At 43.6% G+C, this 27,085-nt stretch overlaps 1 protein-coding gene across 12 annotated transcripts in view; it reads right to left on the minus strand.

Annotated features, from left to right (window-relative positions):
- AOPEP (aminopeptidase O (putative)) overlaps positions 1–27,085 on the minus strand; it is a 329,578-nt gene that overhangs the window by 286,403 nt on the left and 16,090 nt on the right. For all 12 annotated transcript variants that reach the window (XR_009447568.1, XR_009447569.1, XM_059656424.1 and 9 more), the window contains exon 2: positions 6,783–7,720. Coding sequence is in view for 10 of the 12 variants with exons in the window: in XM_059656424.1 (XP_059512407.1) it covers positions 6,783–7,576 (794 nt within the window). In the remaining 2 variants the exon portion in view is untranslated. The remainder of the gene's footprint in view (positions 1–6,782; positions 7,721–27,085) is intronic.

Genomic DNA, 27,085 nt, shown 5'->3' on the forward strand with positions numbered 1-27,085 from the left:
AAAATTAATTGTAGAAAGATTCCTTTTAGATTTTAGAATCTCTCCTGAAAGATCTCCTGCTCGTTCTTCTAATTTTAAAACTTTCCTTTATAGTGAGATATAAAACTGTAAAACTATTTTAGTGGAGGAGAAAACATGTTTTAACATCTGGTTTTGATGTCAAACTAAAAATACTCCAAAAGTCTACATCTTTCTTGGTCCAATAGCTGAGCAATAAATATAATAGAAAAAAAAAACAAAAACGCTCCCCTTTGTATTTTGCCAAATTCATACCGGTCTTGTCTAAAACAAAGAAACATCATAGTGATTTAGAAATTTTAAAATTTTAATATTACTTTAAATTACAATGTATTTTCCTGATCAGTTTATCTTTAACAATGATTCAAATAATTATAGTTTTAAAAATAAATTTACTATATTTAACTGAATTTCCCCTCCACTCAACTCAAGGCCAGCAATGTCATCAGCTTAAGCCCAGATCTCCTAGACCACTTGGCTGGTTCCACAAACTATTTTAATGACACTAAGGGAAAAGGGAACGGGTTACCAGAGAGAATGCTTTGGTTTTAACTAACATTTCATTCAGTGGAATGGGAAAAAAAAATGTGGGAAAATGCAGAAAGTACATAAACATTGAATAAAGATTACCATCTTTGAAAGCTTTTTTTATGTCTATTAAGAACATAGAATAAAAAAGATACTGTCCCCTTCTTTCTAACTTAGCAAGAACACCTTTACACATTCTTGATCCTGTCTCTGTTCTCAAATAGTTCTTCTGAATATTTTTAAAGAGTACGAACACAAAGTAAACATTGCTTCCAAGATCCAAATTCTATTAGATTATTATATGTGTTTGCTTCATCAGTCATTTTTTAATGTCAGCTAAAAGGCATATCTGAGTGACCGACACAAGAAAGAGCATTTCAGTTCAAGCACTGCCACAGCCCCACAATGGCTAAACCAAAGTAGGAAGAGGTAGCTTTTATACTTCCAGGTATTTTATTGACAATGATTGGAAGGAACTCAACTTTTATAACTTCAAATGTATTTTCAGTTCTCCAGAGAACACGACCACTTGGTAGAAACGAGAGGACAGCCCTTACAAAAGGGGGATTTCAGGGTGGAAAGATAGTAACTTCTTTCCAAATTTGAAGTTTATTTTTTTAACAAACTTTTTTATTTTGAAACAGTTTTAGATTTTTTTAAGTGCAAAAATACACAGAGTTCCCATATACCCATACCCAGTTTTCCCTATTATTAACATCTTATACTACTAGTGTGTTACATTTGTCAAAGTTGATGGGCTAATACTGACCCATTATTATTAGCTAAATTTTATTCAAATTTAGTTTTCTCTAATGTCCTTTTTCTGTTCCAGGATACGACATTACCTTTAATCATCATAGCTCCTTAGGGGGTGGGTTTCTTAAGACGTTCTTTACGTTGACCTGAGTTTTGAGGAGTCCTGGCAAGGTGTTTTGTTGAATGTCCCACCATTGGGATTTATCTGATGTTTTCCTCTTGGTTAGACCGGGGTTACGGCTTTAGAGAAAGAAGATCACAATGCTGCCCTTCTCATCACATCACACCAAGGGTACATACTATCAACATACTCATCACTGTTGATGTTACCCTTCATCTCCTCACTGAGGTGCTGCTTGTCACGTTTCTCCAATGTAAAATTGCACACACATACACACCTCTCTCCATACTGTCCTCTTGGGAAAGAAGTCACTATGTGTAGGCCACACTTAAGGAGAGAGGAGTGATGCCTCACTTCCTTGAGGACAGAGTACCTACAGAACTTGGACTTCTGCACCATGGATTTGTCCATTCTCCTCCATTTGTTTATTTAGTCATATATATATATATATTAGAGGCCCGGTGCACAAAAATTTGTGCACTCGGGGGGGAGGGGGGGTCCCTCAGCCCGGCCTGTGCCCTCTCGCAGTCTGGGACCCCTCGGGAGATAACGCCCTGCTGGCTTAGGCCTGCTCCCGGGTGGCAGAGGGCAGGCCCAATCCCTAGGTGCAGCCCCTGGTCGGGCTCAGAGCAGGGCCGACTGGGGAGTTGGGCGCCGCCCCCAGTCATGCACAGAGCAGGGAGGATTGGGAGGTTGCAATGCCATCCTCAGTCACGCTCAGGGTAGGGCCGATTAGGGGGTTAGGGCATCGCCCCCGTCACACTCAAGGCAGGGTCGATGGGGAGGTTGCGGCGCCACCCCCTGTCACGCACAGAGCAGGGCCCATCAGGGGTTTGGGGAGCTTCCCCCTGCCACGCACAGAGCAGGGCAGATCAGGTGATTGAGGAGCTCCCCCCTGTCACTCACAGAGTAGGGCCGATAGGGGAGTTGGGGCACCGCCCCGTCACACACAGAGCAGGGCGGATCAGGGGATTGGGGCGCCGCCACTGTCACACTCAGGGCAGGGCCGATGGGGAGGTTATGGCTCTACCCCATCACACACAGAGCAGGGCCCGGGGGGTAGGGGTTGGGGCACCGCCACTCTCACACTCAGGGCAGGGCCGATGGGGAGGTTATGGCTCTATCCTGTCACACACAGAGCAGGGCTGGTCAGGGGGTTGGGGCGCTGCCCCGTCACACACAGAGCAGGGCCGATCGGGGGGTTGGGGCACCGCACCCTGTCACACACAGAGCCGCAGGGCGATCAGGGGGTTGGGGAGCTCCCCCCTATCAGGCACAGAGCAGGGCTGATCAGGGGGTTGGGGCGCCTTCCCCTGTCACGAACAGAGCAGGGTGGATAGGGAGGTTGTGGCCCCGCCCCCTGTCACACACAGAGCTGCAGGGTGATCAGGGGGTTTGGGTGCTGCCCCCTGTCACACTGATCCCAGTGCCGGGAGGCCTCGCGGCTCCGCTGATCCCGGTGCTGGGAGGCATATTACCCTTTTACTATATAGGATAGAGGCCTGGTGCATGGGTGGGTGCCAGCTCGTTTGCCCTGAAGGGTGTCCTGGATCAGGGTGGGGGTCCCCACTGGGGTGCCTGGCCAGTCTGGGTGAGGGGCTGAGGGCTGTTTTCAGGCTGGCGGGTGACTGAACCTCCCAACCGCTCCTTTTTTTCTTTTTTTATTCTGGGCCTGCTTTAGCTCTGAGGCTTGGTTCCAGCTCTTAGGCCTCCGCTGCTGAAAGCAGGTTTCTGGCCTTTGTTTACCTTCTGTATTTGACACAATGTTGCGATCCTGCTGGCTGAAGCCCGGCAGACTAAAGCAGGTTTCTGGGGTTTTGTTTAGCTTCTATATTTGTAACACAGTTGCTTAGAGTTGCAGCTCAGAGGCCTGCAACGGCAGGGAACGTTGGAGTCCTCCGTCACTGAAGCAACAAGCCTCATGTTAGTTTCAAGCTGCCTGGCTGCTGGCCGCCATCTTGGCTGGCAGTTAATTTGCATATTGCCCTGATTAGCCAATGCGAAGGGTAGCGGTCGTACGCTAATTACCATGTTTCTCTTTTATTAGATAGGATATATATATATTATCAGTATGGGCTCAGATATTTATTTTATACTTTACATTATTATCCAAAGCTATTTTCTTTACTTTGTTGTCCAGCGCTGGCCATTAGGCGTTCTTTCACATGGCTCCCTGGACCTCTGATGTGCACCCAAGTTGCAGGCTGTAGCTGCTGTTTGAGCATTTCCTTATGTTCTGGCCCTACAAGATGCTCCAGGCTCATCTTGTATATTTCTTGTCCCAGGTCCTACCCATTTCTCCAAGAAGCTCTGGCTTCTTTATTGGAGAATGGCCGTAGAAACCAAAATCGGGAATCTAGTGTGTGTTCATGTTCCTAACCTTTCTAACTGACAAGCAAGGAAATACGTGTGTATGCAAACCCTTGGAAACACCATCTCTATACTTATTTCCATGTGCAACCGTCCATAGCTACTAGTGTATTAAATATGAGTTCATAATGATGTCTCTAGTTCTAATCCATTTCCACGTGCATTTTTCTAGCCGCTTCCCCTTCCTCATCTGTAACCTTGCACTTCAACAGTGAGACGGCTAGCTCCCACCACCTGCCATTCATTTACTTAATTGTTCAATTCTAGCATACAGGTATAGTGATACCAAAATTGTTAAACTGTAGACCCATGGGAAACAACTTTACCAACTGCGGTATTGTGTGCAGTTTCCTTTGCCTTTAGTATTATAGATTCCACACGTTTCCAAAGTTATTTAGGTCAGTGTCCTTTACCCCTACCCCTTCAGGGAGGTTGTTTCACACACTTTCATATAATTAGATTGTTTTGTCACCTTTTGTATTCCACCCTGGGTTCCTCTGGCCTCCTAAGTGATTATTTATTTATATAGAATAAAACAACATGAGTTTATTCTGGACAAGGGGTGTGGTGGGGGTAAGAAGGGGAGAAGCCCCTGATGGAACTTGAAGGGAAACAAACCAATTTAGAGGTTACTTAAGTTTCTGTCTAAAATAGGCTTAAAAGAGAAATTTATGAAAATTACCACAATTCATTTATTTTTTTAAATGTACTGAAATCTTTGCATACAGTAAGGGACATAGTAAAGATCAAATGTAAGAAATATAGCTCTTTTTTACAATTAGACATGGATTTTTCTAGGAGCTTTCAGTAAGTTTATTCAATTTTCCTACTTGTAAAATGAGAATAAAAAGTTTCTCATCTAGGACTAAGAATTTATGATAGGTACACTGATAGTATTCTGCATTCAGCGGTAAAAATGTAACAACTATTTAAGTTTTAATTAAAGGAAATAAGCTCTACCCAGTTATATTTTTCACATAATTGTTAAATTTTATATTTTCACACAATTATATTCATAAAGCATTGCAACCCTGATAATTACTTTTCACTCATATCACTAAGGAATTATTTCTGTCTAGCAATTTGAGATCCTTTGGGCATTTTAAAGCCTTTAAAGTATACAAAATTATTAGTATATACCTAGATTTATTCTTAAGCATGTGGGAGAATTTACAAAGGTTTGGTGGCTGTTCATGGAAGATAATCTTAAATAAAATGCCCCCCCCCAAAAAAAAGGGGGAGAAAAAACATATTTTGAGGATTTAAAAACACACAAAACAACTTATTCTCCTTGTACAACTGCATAAATGCCATGTCTGTGCTAAAATATAACCACAAACTTCCAAGGATACAGTTTAAACTCCTGCTGTGATCATGCATTTTATTAAATTATCAGAATTTATCAAGAATCAATTCACCAAGTCAGCCTTTGCAGGAGCAAACTGTGCCCAAGGACCTCTTTAGTTTCTTATGGAAACCAGCATTTATTCATTCCTAGTCAACACTTTACATGTAATGCAATTCACAAGTCTACTCTCTTTGCAGTGAGCACTGAGCAGACAGACATGTTTGAGGCCATTAATGAGTATTTCTTCCCAATAACGTCAATAGTTTCTTATTCCCCATTATTCAATTCCAAAAATAGTATCTGTGAATATAAAAACTACAATTTCCTAGTTAATATTCAGAGACAATATAGTTAAATCTTATTGACAACCCATCCTTAGTAAGTTCAAAACAACTTTGAAGTTACAATGAGAACACCTGTTTCCTTCCCCTCCTAGTCTCCTGAGGATATCCAATAAGTTATTCTACAAATACATCACTATGCTTTGTCCTGATGTAAGTTTGTACCAGCCCTGCAATTTCCCAAAGGCTGCCTCAGACTCCCGCAGAAATAAGACAGGAAGTGAACTCATTCCAAGCAGGGGCAGGAGACCAAAGCGGGAGGCAAGATTAGAGGCAAGGAATGGGATAATTAGAGCTCAAAGTCAAGCTGATGCTTTAAAAAAATCTGAAAGGCTTTTTGGGGGGTGGCTGGAGAGAGATGTAAGCAGTTTACCGAGACCACTGTCTCCATGAGGGGAGTCCAATGCTACAAAAGAGGCGCTGAAACAAGCTCACGGAGACCAATGTCCCCCAGCCTCGCTCTGCAGGAACTACCATATTGATGTGTAGTGCGTTAGCACAAAGAAATAGTTAAAATAATGAGGGCTCTATAAAGTTTGATTTTAAAATTCTCATTCTCAAAATCCTGAACAACTGCTGGAGGAAGGGCAAAAAGAACAGAACAAATGGCTCCCTAACCTAAATACATCCCCTGGAAATCGATGCCTGTCAGTTTCTTCTCCCCACACTAAATCCAGGGTCTCCCGGGTTTCAAATACTATGATTCACGGCCAAGGTGAGTGTGCACTGTCAGCAGGACTGTCACACCCTCACAAACAGACCGTTTGAAGACGTGGGAGGTTCGCATATAAAGTCCGGGAGGCAGAGCTGCCCAGAGACAGGTGCCATAAGCAAGTCACAAAGCAGAGCTGGCTGTTTGGAGGCACTTCACGCTGACCCAGCTTGGCAGCAGTCCACTCCCTCAGGGGAATGCGGGAGCTGTGAGGAAGTCTGTACTCAGAGACACGCACCACTCCCATCCACAGCACCGGGAGTGGCCAGCAGAGATCTTAACAGAGCGCGAGGCTGGGGATGTAATCATGAGGCTTGCCTTTTAATTCTCCTAACTCAGAAATACGGGCACTTAATACAGTAAGCTCTTCGCCCTGACTGAAGGGAAGTAATCCTATTAAGAGCTGAGCATGCTTGGGAATTTACCTGCTTCGCTGTGGGTCTAAGGACTGGAGGCTCACTGGGCGATGCCACAGATGGAGAGGCAATCTTGGCAGAGTTGGTCCCCTGTCTGAGAGCGCTCCTGCCAAGGCTCATCTCCCAGCGCGGGAGATCAACGGGCAGGGGCTGCGGGGTACCCGATACCTACCTGCCACTCTGGTCTGAGGTCCATGTGACTGATCGCCCCTGGGGTTTGGTTCTGTACCGTATCCTTACGGCATGAGGAAAAGCCGTAGCTGTCTGAGCCCCTGTCTTCCTGATCTGCAAGCTCCACGTGTCAGTGTCAAACAGGAGTTCCCCACAGCCGGGAGCCAGGCTGCACCGAGCATAATAGTCTAACTGCTCCCTCCAACGATCTGCAGGCAGAGCCACAAGTTCACGCACAATCTGATTCCTGAGCTCAGAAACAACCGTGAGCTTGGGAGACCTTGTAAATTTTTCAATACCTGGCACAGCAGCAACATCCACCTCCTCAACCCTTAACACAGATAAATCACAGCAGTCCAACACCAGCAAAAAATCCTCACTCCCATGATTCTCTGTGTCACAGCAGTGCTTCGAGCTAGAAATCCCATAAGTCTGTTCCTGGTTGTCATGGTTACCATCTTTGCCAGAAGTATCTCCTTCACCTTTACCACAAATTGCAAAATCACTGTATCCCATTTGAGACAAGGAGGTCCTTGTATCTGCCACAGGAGCGTTGCAGGGTTCCGGCTTCCTAAATTCGCAGGCTTCGTTTGACTCTGATCGGCAGGCTTCCTCGGTGGAACCACTCTTCTTCCTGGATCTGTTTCCAGACTCCAAGAAAAGCACTAAGGTGCCAGCGATGATCTGACTTTCAAAATCCACATCTAAATCCAGTACATAGTGCTTCACAAGTATGTGGCTGGTGTTGGCCATGAGAGGCAGGTCATCTCGAGAGGGGTCCAGCTTTGAGTCCATGGTGTGGGTAGTTGAGAGCTTTGTTAAACTCTCAGAAGGGGCTCCCTATCTGCCTTACTCATTCGGAATTGTAAACGGCTGTCTGTCCAAAAAACCCACACAAAACACCGATTCACAAATTATGGTTCCACAGCCTTCAGTCCCCTGCCAAAGAAGAAAAACACAATTAGACATAATTCCGAGACCCTAAATGCTCCTGTAGCCACTGCTCCTTCAAAATGACCACCTTGTTCAATGATCCCCCAACGTGGCAGACGCTCATGGCAAGCAGGCCGATGAATCTTTGTGACTGGCATCAAAGAAAGCTGCATTATGGGTTTCTAAAAATATTCCAATTACCAATGGAATGGAAGGGGCTTCCACAGAGCCAGAAGAATCCTGCTCCAGACTTGAATAGTCCTTGTTTTGTAATAAAAGAGCAATTGTTATGCAAAAGCATAACTGAGCATCACTGTACCTCTTGTTTTAAAATATATTAAATGTATCATTTCTAATTTTGTGCATCAAAAGATAAGTGATTGTTTCTCTGCTGTGATTCTAAGTAACAAAAGTGAATGAAGGCTAAATGGCCTCATACATTTTATTCTTTGAGAGTAATAATTTAATACATATAATGCAACTCCAGGGATTAATGTACTTTTCACATTAGGACCACTCTCATATCAGCACTTCCAGTAAATTACAGGAAAATGAGCCAATTTACCAGGAGTGCATTCTAAGTATTCCTCTGAGATTGTTCATGGAGATTTTTCAAATTTATAGTTAAATACTCAAGGTATATCATTACATCTTAATAGCTGAAAACCCATTAACATTCTGGAGAATAGCCTTCTTGTGGCAAACAAAAAGGTCTTCTCATTTGAAAAAAAAAGTATGCAAATACCTATAAAAAAGGAAGGAGAGAAATTAAAATGTAGAAACAGATGTTGCAATAAAATGCCCAAGTTCTTCATAAAAGTTCTGAATCAAAATGTATTCTTATTTTATTATAGCAATCCAGTTAAAAAATTTGAAATTATTTCAGTCCCTGTTGTGTACCTAATTTATTTCAGCATATGTTGTTTATTATTATTCTTTTACCAAAAGTGGAAAAATAAGTAAAAACTCTAGCAGAGTAGGTATATTTGAAATAATTTTTGTATTTATAAATATCATGAGGTATTTTTTTTATCAACTACAAAAATTACTTGCTTGACTTTTCAAGTAAAATTGAGCCTTGCCTTGTTTATTCTTTTTTATTTATTTATTTATTTATTTATTTATTTATTTATTTTTTATTGCTTAAAGTATTACAAAGGGTATTACATATGTATCCATTTTATCCCCCCGCCCTAGACAGTCCCCTAGCCTCCCCTATCCCCCAGTGTCTTATGTCCATTGGTTATGCTTATATGCATGCATACAAGTCCTTTAGTTGATCTCTTACCCCCCTACCTCCTGCCCCCCAACCCTCCCCGGCCTTCCCGCTGCAGTTTGACAATCTGTTTGAGGCAGCTCTGCCTCTGTATCTATTCTGTGTAACTCCTCCTCACTTCCCTTCTGACCTTCTTCATGGCTACTAGACTCTTATTTCCCTTCCCTCCAGAATCTCACTCCAGCAATCAACGCCTTTGACTTTTCATTGTCCACCTCTCCACAGGCCATTCCCTCATGAAAATCTCGCCCAGCCTTAAAACATCTGGCTTCCTGCAGCCTTGCACAATCTGTTTTCATGCGATTTTTCCGGTCATGGAGACGACACTTCTTTTGCATCCTTGACCTGTAGCCAAGGGCCTGTTCAACACAGTGCTCCCTGAAGAGGATCCCACACCTCCTTGCTTCCTGGACTAAGCAATGTGCCATAACTGGAGTGCTCCTGGCTTCCACCTCCCATATCCACCTGCCAAATTCTATTCTCCCTCCACCACCAATTCAAGTGCAATCCCCTCCCAAAATCCCACCCTGCTCCCTGCTATTCCTCTCCCTACCAAACTGTACATATTAACATACATTTTGACTTTTAGGAGTAATAGAAATTGAGAGAAATCAGAGATGCAAAGAAAAATCTGAGATTACTTCATGGAAAAGCTGGTACTTCCCTTGGTCCTGAAAAGTCAATAGGCAAAGGAAGTAGGCCAGAGTGTTTTTTCTTTGCTTCATGAAAGCGACTGAACTTGTGACCCAAAGAATAATAATCTATAATAATAAAAGCGTAATATGCAAGTCAACCGAACGGCCAAACAGCAGAATGACTCTCTGGACGACCACACAATGACAAGCACTGGTGCCAGGCCAGCCAAGGCAGGTGCAATGCGTTGGTCAGGAGCCCCGCCATCGCCCCATGATCGCCCGCAGAAGGAGGCCCAGACCCCTGGCCGGTGCTGCTGCTGCGGCGGATGGGCTGGGCCTCCCTCTGCTGGGCCATCGATCACCGGGCTCCCGGACTGCGAGAGGGCACAGGCCAGGCTGAGGGACCCCCTCGCCCCCCGAGTGCACCGGGCCGCTAGCCTTCAATAAAGCCATTGGCTATGCCTATGTAATGAAAAACATGGATGTTAAAAATTCATCCTGCTGGTATTTGGGGCTGCTACCATGTAGTATTTTGTTGATTGAACTCTTTAAAAAATGTTCAATAAAATAGAAATCCTGAATACACACACACACATACACACACACATACACACACACAAACACAAAAGGAAAATCTGAATCAGCTGAGATAGGATTAACTTAGTAGCTATCTAAACTATCATATTTACAGAAGTATGGTTTAGCATTTGTAATAGTACTAACATAACCATTCATTGTTCAACCCTAACAGATTCCTTCGTTTATTTCTGAAAATTAATATAACTTAAGAATAAAGTATATTCCATAGAGCAGTTTTCACCACTCTGTCCCGTGGCCAAGAACAAGCCTACCTTTGAGGTCTATCTATCCATGCCTGTCAACATCGTCTTGTTTGCCATCCTAACTGGCAATCCTTTGGTCCTCTTCAGTGGATTCTTGATTATATTCCCCATAGATGCAATTGTAAATCTTTTCTTCTTTTAATTTTCCAATTCCATGCCTGCTGAATCATTCTCAGATAATTATCTGGCCTCCTACTTTACTGAGATGATTTTGAATCTCTGACGCTCCATCATGCCTCAAAGATCTCTAGTTCTGCACAACTGTTGCTTTCTGCTGATTCAGAGGAAACAATAGCTCTTCTCACCAAAGCTAGTTCCCCTCCCCTAGAATCCCAGCTTTTGGGGTGTGAGAGGGCCAAATAAATAGCACTCTTCTTCACCTTCCGAATTCTAATCATACTGAGAAATGAGATAAGGAGAGAGACCAAAATATCACCAGGTTTACTGATGAAGGCTAAACTAAGTGACATGGTTTAGCGTGGGAGCCAAAGACACCTGAAAACCGAAGCCCCAAGTTCGACAGATTTATCTGCAGGGCCATGGGCAATGCTGGCGCAGGTCAAAGCTCCCAGATAGGAGGTACCCTCTCGGTAAGGCAGAGGGAGAAGTAAGGACAACAGCCCTCTGTGGTTAGGATTGATGTCCAAAAGCAAATTTAAGGAGCTGAGCTGAGCAGAGCACACCCAGTTCCTTCTTCCCAAACTTACCAGAATGTCGCTCTACGTCCTGGCAGGTAGAAGTGCCCAAGGAATGTTACAGTAATTAAGAAGAAAACAGGAAAGGGAACATCAGATATGGGAAAGAAGTGTTCCCACCAACATCACCCTCTCCCATGAATTTGGAATCTTGTTTCATTTGACATTTTTTTCTCTTGCCAACATTTTGTACTTTTCCATGTCTCCATCCTATTCCCAATGTTTCAACCACCCCCGGGCTGCCATCTTTAAAAACATACACTGCAATATCTATATATAAAAGCATTATGTTGTTCACCTTACACTAATAGAATGTTATATGTCATTTATATTTCAATACAACTAGAAAAAAGAAAAACATAAAAAACTGTATTTGGCCCTGTTGCCCATTTGACTAGTGTTAATTTCATTGAACTTAGGAACTGAAAAATTCCTTAGGACTCTCTTAGTCCAACTCTCTAGTTTAACAAATGAAGACAATGAGGCCCAGGGAGGTAAGGAAATTTGTGCAAGGTCATCCATTTCCTTTGCTTTTCCACTGGCTGATGCTTTTCCTTGCAATTCTCATCTCCAGCTCTCATGGCCATTTCCTTCACATTGGCCAAGTCATAAATCAAATGTCACCTCCTAAGAATTGTCCATATCCCCATTCTACCTTTGTAAATCTTCTTTAAGTTGTATGGACTAGAATCAATCTGTACTGAAATGGCTTTGGGGAAAAGAGAATTTTTAAACCAGCCCCATCGCCTTGGCATGTTTTCTACCTAAGTTATGTATAATGTGTAAGTCTAGTATAATTGTTGCTTATTACACCTATTTTGTACTTGCCTTAGATTCATGAATGACCCAAATCTCCCTTTTCTGCAACCATAACTCTCACTGACATCAATCAGGGTCACAGTCCCAAATTTAGGGATGAACTGAACTGACTGTGGTTGCAAACGCGTGTATGTGGCCATGTTGAAAGGCTTCTCTCATCAAATAGCAACCATATTTCTAAGCAGTCTGTTGACTTCAGCACTTTTTGCTATTATTGTGCTCCAGTTTAGAATGCCAGCCCGTCTCACTGGAGCATTTTTCCATTCTCTGTCATAAACCATAGCATATAAAATTCCCCCTTTATCAAGCCCGATGGTTAGTTTCCAGTGGCTAACCACTGCTGCCTCTGAAATGTGGCGTCTGTTTAAATGATGCCTCAGAAACACCATTAAAGGCTTCGAAAAGCAATATTTAATGTGCAGCAATATTTTTCTTAAGAAAGGAAGGGAGTAGGAAGAGGAACAAATACTAGACAGAGCAATGGCACAGCAAAAAAACTTCCCTACCACCTTCAATCACCCAAACAGAAATGCACACACTCACAAACGTGTGAAATGGCCTCTGAAGAGCCATTCTGGGTCCCTGCGAAGAAAATCATTTCCTTCTCCTTTCAAGCTAATAAAGCGATGTGAATCACTGTCAGGGCCCTAACTCATCCTGCCTCGTTTTATAGTTACTTCCCTCTTCCACTGGTCTAGAAACAACTTGGGACTCCTCACTCCCCTTTGTGTTCATGGCCATGTTAAGTAGAGTACCCTGAACATAGGAGGTGCCCAATAAATATACACAGAATTGACATCTAAGGGCACTTGTCATTTCAATGTCTAGTTATTTACAGAACAGAGATTCCAGCCGGCACAGTTTCTAGTAGAAAGTTATTACTTAACAAACATCTTCCTCCAGACAGCTCTCATTTTTATTTCATAGGATATATCAGTACCTGTACCTCTTTATCCCACATCTGTTTTGTTTTAAGCAATGCAGGAGAAAAGGAGACATTTTTGCGTGTGTGCTTATTATATGGTATTGAGCACACTGTGAGTAGTTTCAAAATATCTAATTCTACAGATTACTTGCACAGGGGAAGACAGCTTGCTGCTCTCCCAGGAGTGCTCATTCTTCAGCACACAGTGACTGCTCTTAATGACAGCCAGCTTACTGCCGAAGCATACTGTTTCTGGCCATAGCTCCTCACACTCAAATGCATATAGTCATGGGAGCATAGCTTATTGCTGTGAGATTTGAGAAAATAATTACAGAATTAGAAGGAATCTTAGAAATCTATATTAAAAGGGTAATACGCTAATTAGACCAGATAGACCGACGTCTTCGGACGTCATTCCGGACGTCCTTCCTGACAAAGCCGGGGCCCGGGCGAAGCCACCCAGGGTCCTGGGTGCCTGCCTGGGCAAAGCAGGCCCGGGTCCCAGGTGCCTGCGGCTGGCCAAAGGGAGGGAAGCCAGGTCCCAGTTGCCTGTGGCCGGCCGGAGGAGGGAATCCTGCGTCCCAGGTGTGGGGGGCCAAGGCAGAGGCGGTTAGGGGCAATCAGGCAGGAAGGCGAGCAGTTAGGGGCGATCAGGCAGGCAGGCAAAGTGGTTAGGAGCAATCAGGCAGGCAGGCAGGTGAGCGGTTAGGAGCCAGCAGTCCTGGATTGCAAGAGGGTGCAGGCCGGGCTAAGGGACCCCTCCCCCCCACCCCCATGCACAGATTTCATGCACCGGGCCTCTAGTGAAATATTTTGTGTTTAGAAATGTCACACTGATATCCTATAATGTATTTCTTTCACTCATGGTTTTGAAATATTGCCATGTAGATACACGTAGATTTAGTGTCTTTTCACTGCCATTTAGTGTTCCTGTATGAATATTCCACAATGTATATATTTCCCTGTGTGTTGTGTGTTATATATCATTGAGTAGGCTCTGACTCCAGGTACCCCTATGAATGAGTGATATTCACAATGTCCTGTCCTCAAAAGTCCTACTCAGCTCCTGCAGACTCATGCCTATGGCTTATTTTATGGAGTCAATCTAGCTCACTGGTCTTCCTCTTTTCCGGCTGCCTTCAATTTTCCCCAGCATTATTGTCTTTCCCAAAGAACACTACCTTCTCATGAAGTGCCTAAAGTAAGGCAACTCCAGCAACGTTTGAGGCTTACTTTGTTCTAAGACGCATTGTTCATCTTTCTGGCAGTGCAGGGCACCCAAAGAGCTTTCCTCTAACACCATATTTCAAAAGAATCTATTTTTTACTAGAGGCTCAGTGAACGGATTTGAACACTGGTGGGGTCCCTCGGCCTGGCCTGTGTCCTCTCGCAATCTGGGATCCCTCAGGGGATGTTGGACTGCTGGTTTTGGCCCGATCCCCACCAGCCAGACCGAGGGATCCGTGCACCAGGCCTCTAGTATGCATATAAGATCTTTGGTTAATCTCTTCCTGCCCTCTCCCCTTCCCCCTTCCCTCTGAGATTCATCAGTCTGTTCCATGTTTCCATGCCTGTGCGTTGAGCATCTGCCCCCTGGTGGTCAGTGCGTGTCATAGCTACTGGTCAAACGGCCAAACGGTCGCTTAGGCTTTTATATGTATAGATAAGCCTTCCTCACTGTCAAGCTTTTGCATCCATACATAGTCATCGGGAATACAAGAGTCTTTAATGATACATCTTTCCTTGTAATGATTTTCCTAATTTTTCTATTGCTACCATTCTGAATCTTAGCCTTCTCTTGATTTCTTGGCTGTAGTCTCCATTTAAATTGAAGACTAAATCACGGTAAGCAAAATCTTTAACAATGTGCCTAATGATAGATAGTTAAGTTCCTTTGAAATTGTCATTATCACAAACAATGCTGCAGTGAACATCCTTGTGCATGTCTCCTGGTGCGTGTGTGCAAGTATTTCCTGGGTTAAACACCCCAAAATTCCATTTTTCCTGATATTAACATTGTTAGGCCTGCTTCCTTTTGGTTTGATTTCCCTGATATATCTTTCCTATCCCTTTATGTTTACTTTTTAACTGCACTGGTTTGTTTTACCTTGGGTGACTTTTTAAGCAACATTTGGGTGCATTTTTAAAAATATAATCATCACTTTTGATAACTGAAATGAATTTATTTACATTTATCATGATTCCTGTTGTAACAGCTCTGATCTCTACCAACTTATTTTGTATTTTCTATCTACCATGATTTTGTTTCTTTGCTTTTACTTTTCTGATTTTGGTTAAATTTTTTCTGAATTCTCTTTTTTTCCTCTGCTGTTTCATAAGCAATAAATTTATTTATTCAAGATGCCTATTTAAAGTCAATCTCTAATAACCTTCTGAACAATATAATGCAAAGATCCTAGAAAGTTCTACCACCAGTCTTTCCTCTTCCCCACTCTGTACCAGCTTCCATATTATTGTTGCTAACATACTACTATCACGTTATTTTTAACAACCCTCATCGAACTTTGAAAAAAAACTCAGTACTGACTTTTGTTTGTTCCCCAGCTTCCTTACTCAGGACTGGTAGAGACATTCCACTCCTTCCTGCAGGGTTCAGTTTTGTTCTAGTTACTTCTGCTGCTGACAAACTAAGCCAAAACTCCGTGGCTTCAAACAGCAACCGCTTCATTAGGTGCTGTGGGTCCGGAATGTGGGTAACACTCCACTGGGCCGTTCTCCTGCATCTTATGAATCTGCCATGGAACAGTGGTCCTCAGCTGGAGGATGGGCTTGTCTGACAGCCAGAGTGGCTACACAAAGCCTCTCTAACATGGAGGCTCAGAAGAGCTGGCCATCTTCTATGGCAGCAGGCGGCCACCAGAGCAAGTGTCCCAAAGAGCCAGCTGAAAGCTAAATGGGAACCTTTCTGATCTAGCGTCGAAGGTCAATGTGGTCTCCCTTTCACCACATTCTATAGGTTTCAGAAGAGTCACCTGGCCAGTCCAGATGCAAGGAGAGGGGCTTCAACTCCATCTCTCGACGGGAGGGCAGTTAGGTCACACTGGAGAAGAGCATGTGAGACGGTAGCTGCTGTTATGGCCATTTCTGGAAAATACAATCTGTCACAATTTCCTTTTTATTTAAATATATATTTAGTAATTCTTTCAGGAGGAGTCTATAAATAGTAAACTCTTTTAACACTTGTAAGTTTGAAAATGACTTTATTACATCCTCACTATTGAATGATCACTTAACTAAGTGTAACTTTTAGGTGGACAGTTATTTTTACTTAGCACTTTATATATATTTGCAATAATCTGACATCTCCTTTTGCTTATAAGAAGTTTGTTATTAATCCGCATTTCTTGATATGTATCTATTCCCCCCCCCAGTAGTTTTATTTTTTCATTACCTTTCATGTTCTACAGTTTCACTCAATATGTCTAAATGTGGATTTATTTTTATTTGACCTGCTCAAGATTCAGTGTGCTCTTTCAGTCTGAGGACTCGGAAATTCTTTGCGTGTGTAGTGAAGTTTTTAAAATTAACATCATCCTTTGCCTTAATATCTCTCTCTCCCCCTCTCTCTCTCCCCCCCCCCCCAGCCCCCGCCCCCGCCTGCTTTCTTCCTCTCTTTAAAAAAAAAGTAGGGACATCTCAAAAGGACACAGAAAGCAACCTAAAAGAGCTTCCAATGAACAAAGCTGGAACAATCTAAGCAAGAAAATAAATAATGAAAGTATTGAATTAGAGCCCAAAGAATGAAATAAATATCATGACTCTATTCTGATATAAACAAATGACTGAAAAAACAAATAAAATAAGTGGGGGTAGGGATTTACTTTATTTTTCTTACAGAAAAATTCCAAATAATAGATATAGATAGTACCTCTTCGCCGAAACCGGTTTGGCTCAGTGGATAGAGCCTTGGCCTGCGGACTGAAAGGTCCCAGGTTCGATTCCGGTCAAGGGCATGTACCTGGGTTGCGGGCATATCCCCAGTAGGAGATGTGCAGGAGGCAGCTGGTCGATGTTTATCTCTCATTGATGTTTCTAACTCTCTATCTCTCTCCCTTCCTCTCTGTAAAAAATCAATAAAATATATTTAAAAAAAATGGATAGATAGTACCTCTTCCAAGAAGTAGAGCTGACGTTCCCTTCCCTTAAGTATAAGCTGTATTTAGTGACTTGCTTCCAAAGAACAGAGAGTGAAAAAGAAAAAATGTTAAAGTTACAGCAGAGAAACGTGGCTGATGGACACAAACTAACCACACTGTTGGGTTAATATCACCAGTGGTAAGTCACAGAGATACCATTATCCCTGATGTGATTCAATGAGAAGGGCACCTTATCACAATCATATTCTTCCCCAAATCCATAACCTCACTCTAAGCATGAAAAGACATCAGACAAATCTGCATTAAGGGACGTTCTACAAAATATCTGACCAATACTCTTCAAAAGCGTCAAGGCCATGAAAAGCAAGTAAAATCTGAAAAACTGTGACAGACTGGAGGAGACGCAGGGGTAAGGGGATAAAATGTTAAGTGGTATCCTAGATTGCATTCTAAAACAGGAAAAAAAGAACATTAATGCAAACCCTGTGGTTAATGCCAATGCACCAACGTTACTTTTATAGATGAATAAATACACCATGATATTTAAGATGTTAACAATATGGGAAACTGGGTGATGAGTATATGGGAACTCTACCCGATATTGACAACTTGTATTGGTAAATCTAAAAGTATTCCAAAGGAACCATTTATTTTTAAAATCATTAAAAGTTTCCAGATTTGGGGAGATAGAAGTGTAAAGATTCAAGAATCTAAACAAGCCCAGGCAGGATAAACACAGAGATAACCACATCGATGCACATCACAGTCAAACCTTCAAAAACAAAAATAAAGGAAAAATCTTGAAAGTAGCCAGAACAAAACGACATTACATGCAGAGTGACAATGCCACACGTGGCAGGAGACTTCTTCTCAGAATGGCACTTGACTACTCGTCAGAAACAACGGAGACCCAAAAGACACTGGAATGAATGAGAGGCGCACATCTGCCTCAAAGGCATTAGTCCTGAAATCTCATTTCATTAAGAAGTTCTTGTTTTTTCTGCTTAGCAAAATGGCAGCCCATTTCTGGTTAAATTATCCAAAATTCTGAGTAAGCAGAGGCTGGGCACTTTCTACTTTATTAAAAATTAGCATTTCCTCTTACTTATTTGTTCATCTATTTTTTTTTTATTTCAAAACAAATATATTCTAAAAGACTAACCCTCCCTTCAAAATATCTAGCTCTTTCCTGCTTCGGTAGAAATTCTCATGAATACTGAACAAACTGAACCGCGTGGAAGTAGTTTTCTCCTCAAAGGTTTGAGCAGCTGTTAAACTCTCCGGGCCCTCAGACGTTTTCTTTCCGCTCCTCATATTCGTATCTCCCCGATTTGATAGAAATCGCTCACTGGTGCCCTTAAACAGTTAAGGAACGTTTAAAGCTGAAGTCATTTTTAAACAAGCCAATCAAAAGGCCACCATTATCTCTGGTACAATTTTAATCTTTGCGTTTAGGATGTGCCAATATGCCTTCAGTCATTTTGTTTGGTTTCTAGCATTTTAACTTCAAGCTTTTCCCCTTTGTTCATTCCCTCTTACTTTTCTTTTACTTCAAGTAAAAATGCAGTGGTAAAACATTAGCTATACATTTTAACTGAACAAGTACCAGGATATTCAGATTTTAAAACCCCTCTGGAACCATAACTCTAGCAACCGGCCCCTCCCCATCATATAAATATATGCTACAATAGGGTCTTTCATTGCAAAACTCATACCCGTGAGGCAATGTCATTTATCACTGAGTAAATAATGCAAGATAACATAATGAAAAGGGGATTTTGCTTCATTCCCTTAACTATAAATAAAAATATGTAGCACTTTGCAAGATTACCACATGTGGTATGATATTAACTTAAATACCAATCTTTAAGCCAAACTGTAAATAAGATAAACTGTGCTCTCTGGTCTCAAGTTTTAAACAGTCTTTCTTTTCTTTAAATTTACTGCTTTCATGAAGCATATATGAGTGATGGCATATAATTTGTGATTATGTAATGAAAGACCCAATTGTGATATGTATATTATGCCCACCCCCCACCCCCACCCGCACCCCCCTCCCCCTGCCCCAATAAAAGCCCGACAAGTGAAGTTACTGTTGCTGTGGGAATTGTAAAAAGTGCTCGTGATGAAGAGCAACGCAGTGAAGCCAAGTCACAATCGGAGTCCAAGACCTTTTCCTGGATAAAGCAAGCAAACCACTGTCAGCTGTGGCTTGGTTTACACATTACACCCAGTCAGGGGTGGGAGACTGCGGTCTACATGTGAATACCAGAAACAAAAAACGGAATCCACCCACATCAGGATCACATAGTCAGTCATGCACTGACTGTGCCTCAACACGATGGGAAGGACGCACGCAGCACCCCACCGGCCGCCGTGTTTATTCTGGCTGTCATGGCCACAGCTCAGCATGCAGATGCCATTCCTCTCCGGTGCCTAATGTGTTTATGCTCACACTACCAGCAGGCATTGGGTTGCAAAGATCAGATTGGAAGCGATTTCACTGTTTTCAAAGAGAAAAGAATTCATCCCTTTGATTGCTACTTGCTTGCAAAGCATAGTTTGCTTCAGTGTTCCAGAGTGCCACTTAAACTAAATTACAGCCGTGATGGGGAGAGGATGCCTGGGAGAACTCATTACTGTTCCAGAAAAAAAGACTTCACTTTTTTATTCCTTTTTCAAAAAGCCATACTTGCCCATGGAGGCTGACTGGCGAAGGCCCAGGAAAGGTTATCTACCCGCTGAACTGCAACATCTGGTTCCCCCTTAGGAGATGTCTCTTAATAAACACTGATTTGTTTCCTGGTACTATCAACAGTTAAAGATTTCATAAGAAATACCTACATTTTAAAACTAGAGCGTATCTGTTAAAGACATGTCAAAGGAACACGGCCAAGAACTGGGGTACACCTCTCCTATCAAATGTGACTGTCCTCATGCATCCCTTTATCCCTCCCTTGGCCCTTGTCTCTTGCTTAAAGCACGGTGACAGCTTTCCATTTCCCAGGGGCAAATAACTTGATTGTCAGGATTTTTGAAAAGTGCATTTATGAAAAACTTAAAACTAGCAAAAAGCTGGGAAAACATCTACTAAAAATAATCTGTTTAGAATATGTAACTGACATTCTCCTAATACCTTGCAATCCTTTTGAGTCTTACTATCCCTTTTTTACAAATGAGGAAATGATGCTTAGAGAGGCTGAGTGCCCAAGGTTACTAAGATTTGAACTCAAGCGACTGGACTCCAGAATGCTCCTAACCTCTATGTCCATGGCAATTCTCAGAGTAACCACAACATGCCACCTTGTATCAAGGTCATTTGGGAAATCAAACAGAGGCCCTCACAGACAACAGCGAAGGTGAGGAGAAACCTAAGGGCTGGGTTTGAGACTGTGAAGGCAGAGTAATTAGGTCAGAGAAGAGAGGGGTGGGCACAAACAATAGACACTGCATCTCCGCCAGCTCCTTTCCAATTCAACTACTTAAAAGGTGAGACAGAGCTGAACGAAAATGAGAAACAGATTACTTTGACAGGTAGGAATATTGAGGCACATTTTATTTTTATTTTTTCTTTTAAATCTTTATTGTTGACAGTATTACAGATATCCCTCTTTCCACCCCCTCTCCAACCAGTTCCCACCCTGCCCCAGGCTTTCACCACCTTAATGTCTGTGTCCATAGGTAATGCATATATGCATATAAATTCTTTGGTTAATCTCTTTCTGCCCCCCTTCCATCCCCTTCCCTCTGAGATTAGTCATTCTGTTCCATGTTTTCATGCCTCTGGTTCTATTTTATTCATCAGTTTATCTTGTTCAGTAGATTCCTTGTTCATTTATTTTGATTTGTAAATTCTATTGTTAATAGATACATATTTATTTCTTCTTCTTCTCCTCCTCCTCCTCCACCTCCTCCTCCTCCTTTCTCCTTCTCCTTCTCCTTCTCCTTCTTCACTGCTTTTCTCTTGTTGTTTTTAAGATTCTCTTTTTGTCTTTAATTTTTGGCATTTTAATTGTGATATGTCTTGGTGTGTGCCTCTTTGGGTTCCTCTTGTTTGGGACTCTGTTCTTCCTGGACTTGTAAGTCTATTTCTTTCACCAGGTAGGGAAAGTTTTCTGTTATTATTTATTCAAATAAGTTTTCAATATCATGTTCTCTCTCTTCTCCTTTTGGCACCCCCATAATGCGAATATTGGTACACTTGAAGTTGTCCCAGAGGCTCCTTACACTATCTTCATATTTTTGGATTCTTTTTTCTTTTTGCTCTTCTGATTAGGTGTTTTTTGCTTCCTCATATTCCAAATCATTGATTTGATTTTCAGAATCCTCTACTGTTGAATCCTTGTAAATTATTCTTTATTTCAGTTAGTGTGTGCTTAATTTCTGACTGTTCCTTTTTCATGTCTTTGATGTTCTAAGATCCCTGAAATTCTCACTAACTCCCTTGAAGCTCTCATTAAGATCCTTCAGCAACCTTATAACCATTGTTTTGAATCTTGTCTCTAGTAGTTTGCTTGCTTCCATTTCATTTAGGTCTTTTTCTGGAGATTGCTTCTGTCCTTTCATTTGTGACATGTTTCTTTGTCTCCACATTTTGGCTGCTTCCTTGTGTTTGTTTCCATGTATTAGGTAGAGTTGCTATGTCTCCTGGAATTGGTAGAGCGGCCTTGGGTAGAAGGTGTCCTGTAGGGCCCAGTAACTCAGCCTCCCCAGTCATCTGAGCTGGGCAATCTAGGTGCACCACTGTGTGGCCTGTGTGCACAGTCTTGTTGTAGTTGAGCCTTGATTGCTATTGGCATCACTGGGAGGAATCGACCTCCAAGCCAATTGGCTGTGAGGACCAGCTGCGTCTACAGTAGGAGAGCTGCTGTTTAGAAGACAACCCTATGGAGCAGGACTTGCTTCAGTGGGGCTTTGGTGCTCACTGAGTCTTTTCCTTAAGTGTGTCCCTGGTGGATGTATAGAGTTGTGATCTGATATGCTCTGAAGCTGTCTACTGGGGCCTCCCAGCAAGAGCTGCAGAGCAATCTACAGATGGCTCCTGCTTGTGTTGGGCTTGGAAATGCCCAGGTGAGGTCAAGCTGTCTTAGGCCTCTTATTTATAGGTATGGGGCATGCTGACACCAGCTGCTGCTTGTTTGAGAGATTTTAGGAGAGTCTGAAGCCTGAGCCAGGACAGGCCATTCATATGGAAAAGCCACTGCAAACAGCCTGGGTGGGGCTGCAAATTGCATGGGGCAGGATCTCAGGGAATTACCAGGGTGGAGGCAACAGTGTGAGTCAGGCTGATAGAAACTCAGATATGGCTGCAAGGCAGCTCTGAGCTGGGGGAGGTCTCAGTATAGGAACAATGACCCCTGCAAGCACCTGTCAGGGAGAAAGCTGTCCCCAAGTTCTTGCTCCAATGCCAGACAATCTGGTTCCTCCTGTATGTCTCTGGATTCCCCCATACTGTTGCCCCAGTGCTGAAGCTCAGAGGGAATGACTCAGAGTAAGTTCGTGTGCTGGTCCTTTAAGAGGGATTGCCTAGGACTCTAGCAGCCTCTGTGTCACTCAGCCACAATCCTCATTGGTTTTTACAGCCTGAAGTTATGGGGTCTTCTATTCCCAGCTCTGGAACCCTGGCTGGACCTCTGGTGTGGGGCTGGACCCCTTGCCCCTCACAGGAGGCCCCTGCAACTCAGATATCCCTCCCAATTAAAAACATGCCACACGTGGGTGTCGGACCAGCCCATTCCATACCCCCATACCTTCTACCAGTCTCAGTCTGCTTTCTTCTTTACTTCTCTAGTTGTAGGACTTCCATTCAGCCAGCTTTCAGATGGTTCTGAATGATGGTTGTTCTGTATTTTAGTTGTAATTTTGATGTGGTTGTGGGAGGTGGTGAGTACAGGCATTTACCTATGCTGCCATCTTCTGGGTTAGTCTCTTGGGACACATTTCAAATTTTACATGTATAGGGCACTTATGACTGGGGCTTGCAGGAGTGAAAGTTGCTCTGGGTGAGTCAGTGAGTGAGTGGTGAGTGAATGTGAAGGCCTAGGACATAACTGTACACTATTGCAGACTTTATAAATACTGTACATGTAGGCTAGATTTAATTTATAAAGCAACACGAGATTAAATCAAACATAAGAGAAAATGATGCAATCAAGAGACACGTAAGCACAAGGAATATGAGGCTGCTGCCTGCAAAACATGGCATACTGTTATATAGCAAACTTTTTTTTAATAAATAGAGCACCCTCTAAAATAATAAAAAGTATAGTAAATACATCAACCAGAAATGTAGCTGTTCATTAGCATTATCAAGTATTATGTCCCATACATAATTGTATGTGTTGTACTTTTATACAACCAGAAGTGCAGTAGGTTTGTTTACAGTAGCATCACCACAAACATGTGAGTAATATGTTGTTCTACAACATTAAGATGGCTACAATAACAGGATTACTACACATTATTAGGTTATAGGAATTATCAGCTCCATTATAATATTACTAGGGGTCCGGTGCACAAATTCGTGCAACTTGAAAGGAACTGTGGGCCGCGAGGCTGCGTTGGGCACAGGGCTGGGCCTCGGCCCATCCTCTGTGCCCCTGCTGTACCCCTCCCGCTGTGGCCCCCGGCCCTGTGTCTGCCTGTAGGCCCGCTCCTGCCACCACTGCCGCTCACACCCGCTGATGGCACAGAGCAATTGGGGCTGGCACCAGCAGTGGGTGCAAGCGGCAGCTGCTGCCCTGATTGCCCCTCAGGAGCAGGGGGATGTGGAGAAGCCCTCAGGGCAATCTGGGCCCGCAGCCGCTGCTTGCAACCGCCGACAGCGCCAAGTGATTGGGACCAGTGCCAGACGCTGGCAGCGGGTGCAAGCTCCTGGAGAGACCATGGTGCGCGGGAGCAGAGAGTTTTTAGTAACCACCATAGGCTTGCCCTGATGACAGTGACCGGCACCCCAACTGGCACCCCTGCTCACCTGCTCCACCATCCCACCGTAGCCAATGCCCACCATGGTCTGCACATGCCCCCTGGTGGTAAGCGCATGTCATAGCAACCAATTGTTGGGTTGTTTGGTTGTTCCACCATTCAGTCTATTTGCATATTAGGCTTTTTTATATATATAGACTAGAGGCCTAGTGCACAAAATTCGTGCACGGGGGGGAGGGGTGTCCCTCAGCCCAGCCTGCACCCTCTCCAATCTGGGACCCCTCGAGGGATGTCCATCTGCCCGGTGTGGGATTGGGCCTAAATGGCAGTCAGACATCCCTCTCACAATCCAGGGCTGCTAGCTCACAACCACTCACCTGCCTGCCTGCCTGACTGCCCCCTAACCACTCCCCTGCCAGCCTGATTGATGCCTAACTGCTCCTCTGCTGGCCCAATTGTCCATAACTGCCCTCCCCTGCCAGCCTGTTCACCCCCAACTGCCCTCCCTTGCTGGCCCGGTCACCCCTAACTTCCCTCCCTTGCCAGCCCGGTCACCCCTAATTGCCCTCCCCTGCCAGCCTGATTGCCCCTAACTGCCCTCCCCTGCCAGCCTGATCACTCACAACTGCCCTCATCTGCCGGCCATCTTTCACCACATGGGGGTGGCCATCTTATGTGTTGGAGGGATGGTCAATTTGCATATTACTCTTTTATTAGACAGGATGGGACCACAGTAGTATATGCAGTCATCATTGACAGAAATGTTATGCAGCGTAAGAATTACTATGAGGCATAACGAAGATGGACAGCATCTAGGACGAAGTGGTACCATGACATAATGCAATTCCCGTTCTTCCTTTCCAGCCCCTCCCCTTCAACACAGGACTGCAGTTTCTGGAACCTTGTAATTGGTGACTGCCCTATGACTAGTCTAGCCAATGAGTTGTAAATGGAAGTGTCTGAGTATCACTTCCGGGCCTAGTGTTTGACGGCTGGTGCATGACCCTCCGGAGTGCTCTTTTCCCTCTTTTCAGACAAACAAAATATGATATGAAGGCTATTCTATCAGCCTGGGTCTCTGAATGATGGTGATAAGCAGAGCCCCCACTTGAGCTGTGATGAACACACAGCATGAGCAAGAAACATACCTTTACTCTTTTTTAAACCACAAACATTTTAGAATTATTACTACTGCTGACTTAATCTACCTTGACTTATGCACTCTGTACCAAGCATCTCCTCCCTCCAGAAGCATTCTGCCAAGACTGTTCCTGAGGCACTAACTTAATGCTATGTCCATACTTAAAAAAGAAAAAGCCTCCAATGGATTTCTATGATTTAAAGAAAAAACGTAAACTCCTTAGTATTCAAAGCTCTTACCAACTTACATTTTCAACCTTATCCTTCCAGAGCAACCTCCTATTACCTGACTCTGAGAGCCTCATGTCCAGCCTCCACTCCTTGCCTCCCCTGCCCCAACAAAGGGGGACTTCCCTCTCTCTTCTCTTTAAAGTTCAATTCTCTCCACTTCACTAAACTTTCTTCCACAGCCTTAATAACAGCTAACACCAAATACTTACAAAGTGCTAGGTTTTGTTCTAAGTACTTTCGATGTATTAACTCATTTAGTCTTCGCAATAACTCTATGAAGTGGGTACTATTATTATTAAACTCATTTACAGATGAGGAAATAAAAACACGGGGATTAAGTAACATTCTCAAGGCTCCACAGCTAATAAATGAAGCCAGAAGAACCCAGCAGTCTGTCTCCAAAGACTGTCCTCTTCACCACTGCCCTCTGTTGTTTCTAGGAGGCTCCAATCTCCCTTCTCTGAACTTGCACTACCCTGTGTGGATCTTTCTGGCACATGATAATATTGTGCCCCGCATGACTAGTCACTATTTCATGTGTGCATCCTTTATCTACTAAGATAAACGATAACCTCCGGGAGTGCAGGAAGCTACTTTACCATTCTCTGTGTCATTCAAATAAAAAATGCCAATAGCCCTGGCTGGTTTTGCTCAGTGGTTAGAGCATTGGCCCTCCGACTTAAGGGTCCAGGTTCCATTCCGGGTCAAGATCAGGTACTTGGGTTGCAGGCCTGATCCCAGCCCGGGCCAGGGTGTGTGCAGGAGGCAACCAATCAATGTGTCTCTCACATCGATGTCTCTCTCTCTGTCTCTCCCCTCCCTTCCACTCTCTCTAAAAAAAAAAGAAAAGAAAAAATGCCAATTAAATAAATCACTTCTGTGATAAGCACAGGTCCACTGGAAAGGGTATGTATTAATAAATATTATGACACTTTCACATCTTGGGGCCTTGCTAACCTTGGGGGCACAATTCCTTCCAGGGCTAATATGCAAACCAACCAACCAGGGTTCACAGCCCCAGCCACCTCCTGTATCTAACTCTTACAGACCAAGCTAACAGTCCCCCACACTAACACCCCAGGGCAAGATACCGACAAGGACAGACTACCCTACAGCCCAGAGCCCTCCGAAATTACTCCAGCTCGCCAACCCTAAATCTGCCTGCCCTGCCCTGCTCTGCCTTTGTCCCACATCCGGCACTCCTCCTGCCTCCCGCCTGAGGCTGCTGCTTCCAAGTGTGGCCCTGCGTGGATGCCCCTCCTCTTGGGGCCTGTAATGAATAAACTCTTCTTTCCACGCCAGTTTGCTTCCACGTCTGTCACCTTATCAAACCTAATTAAAACAAATCTCAGGTGCATTTTAAAAGAGAGGAGCACCCTATCTGGAGGTCCTTGGAAATGCAAACCACATGCTTGAGGCCAGCGAGGATTCCTATGGCTCTTCCTTTACTTCACCCATCTCCACCAGGAGCAGGCACGGAACAGCACAGGTCTGGAGCGCTTCCTGCTCAGCGAGAGGAAGACAGAAGCCCATCTTGTCTTCCAGTTACTAGTGCTTTAGCCCTTAGGATCTTAGCACCGAGTTGGTAACTACAATTGTACAGGCTTCAAATCTTTAATGACCTCACACTTGTTAGCCCTTTTCTGTTTTTCCCCCGTAAGGATTAGCAGTCCGATCCCTAACCCCAAAAGGGGCTTAAAATAACCACAGGGGCAATAAGGTGAAAACTAAGGAAAGTGAATCTGGGGGAAGCAAAATGCCAGGAG

Source organism: Myotis daubentonii, chromosome 11 (genome assembly GCF_963259705.1).
Source record: "Myotis daubentonii chromosome 11, mMyoDau2.1, whole genome shotgun sequence".
Classification (NCBI taxonomy): Eukaryota; Metazoa; Chordata; class Mammalia; order Chiroptera; family Vespertilionidae; genus Myotis; species Myotis daubentonii.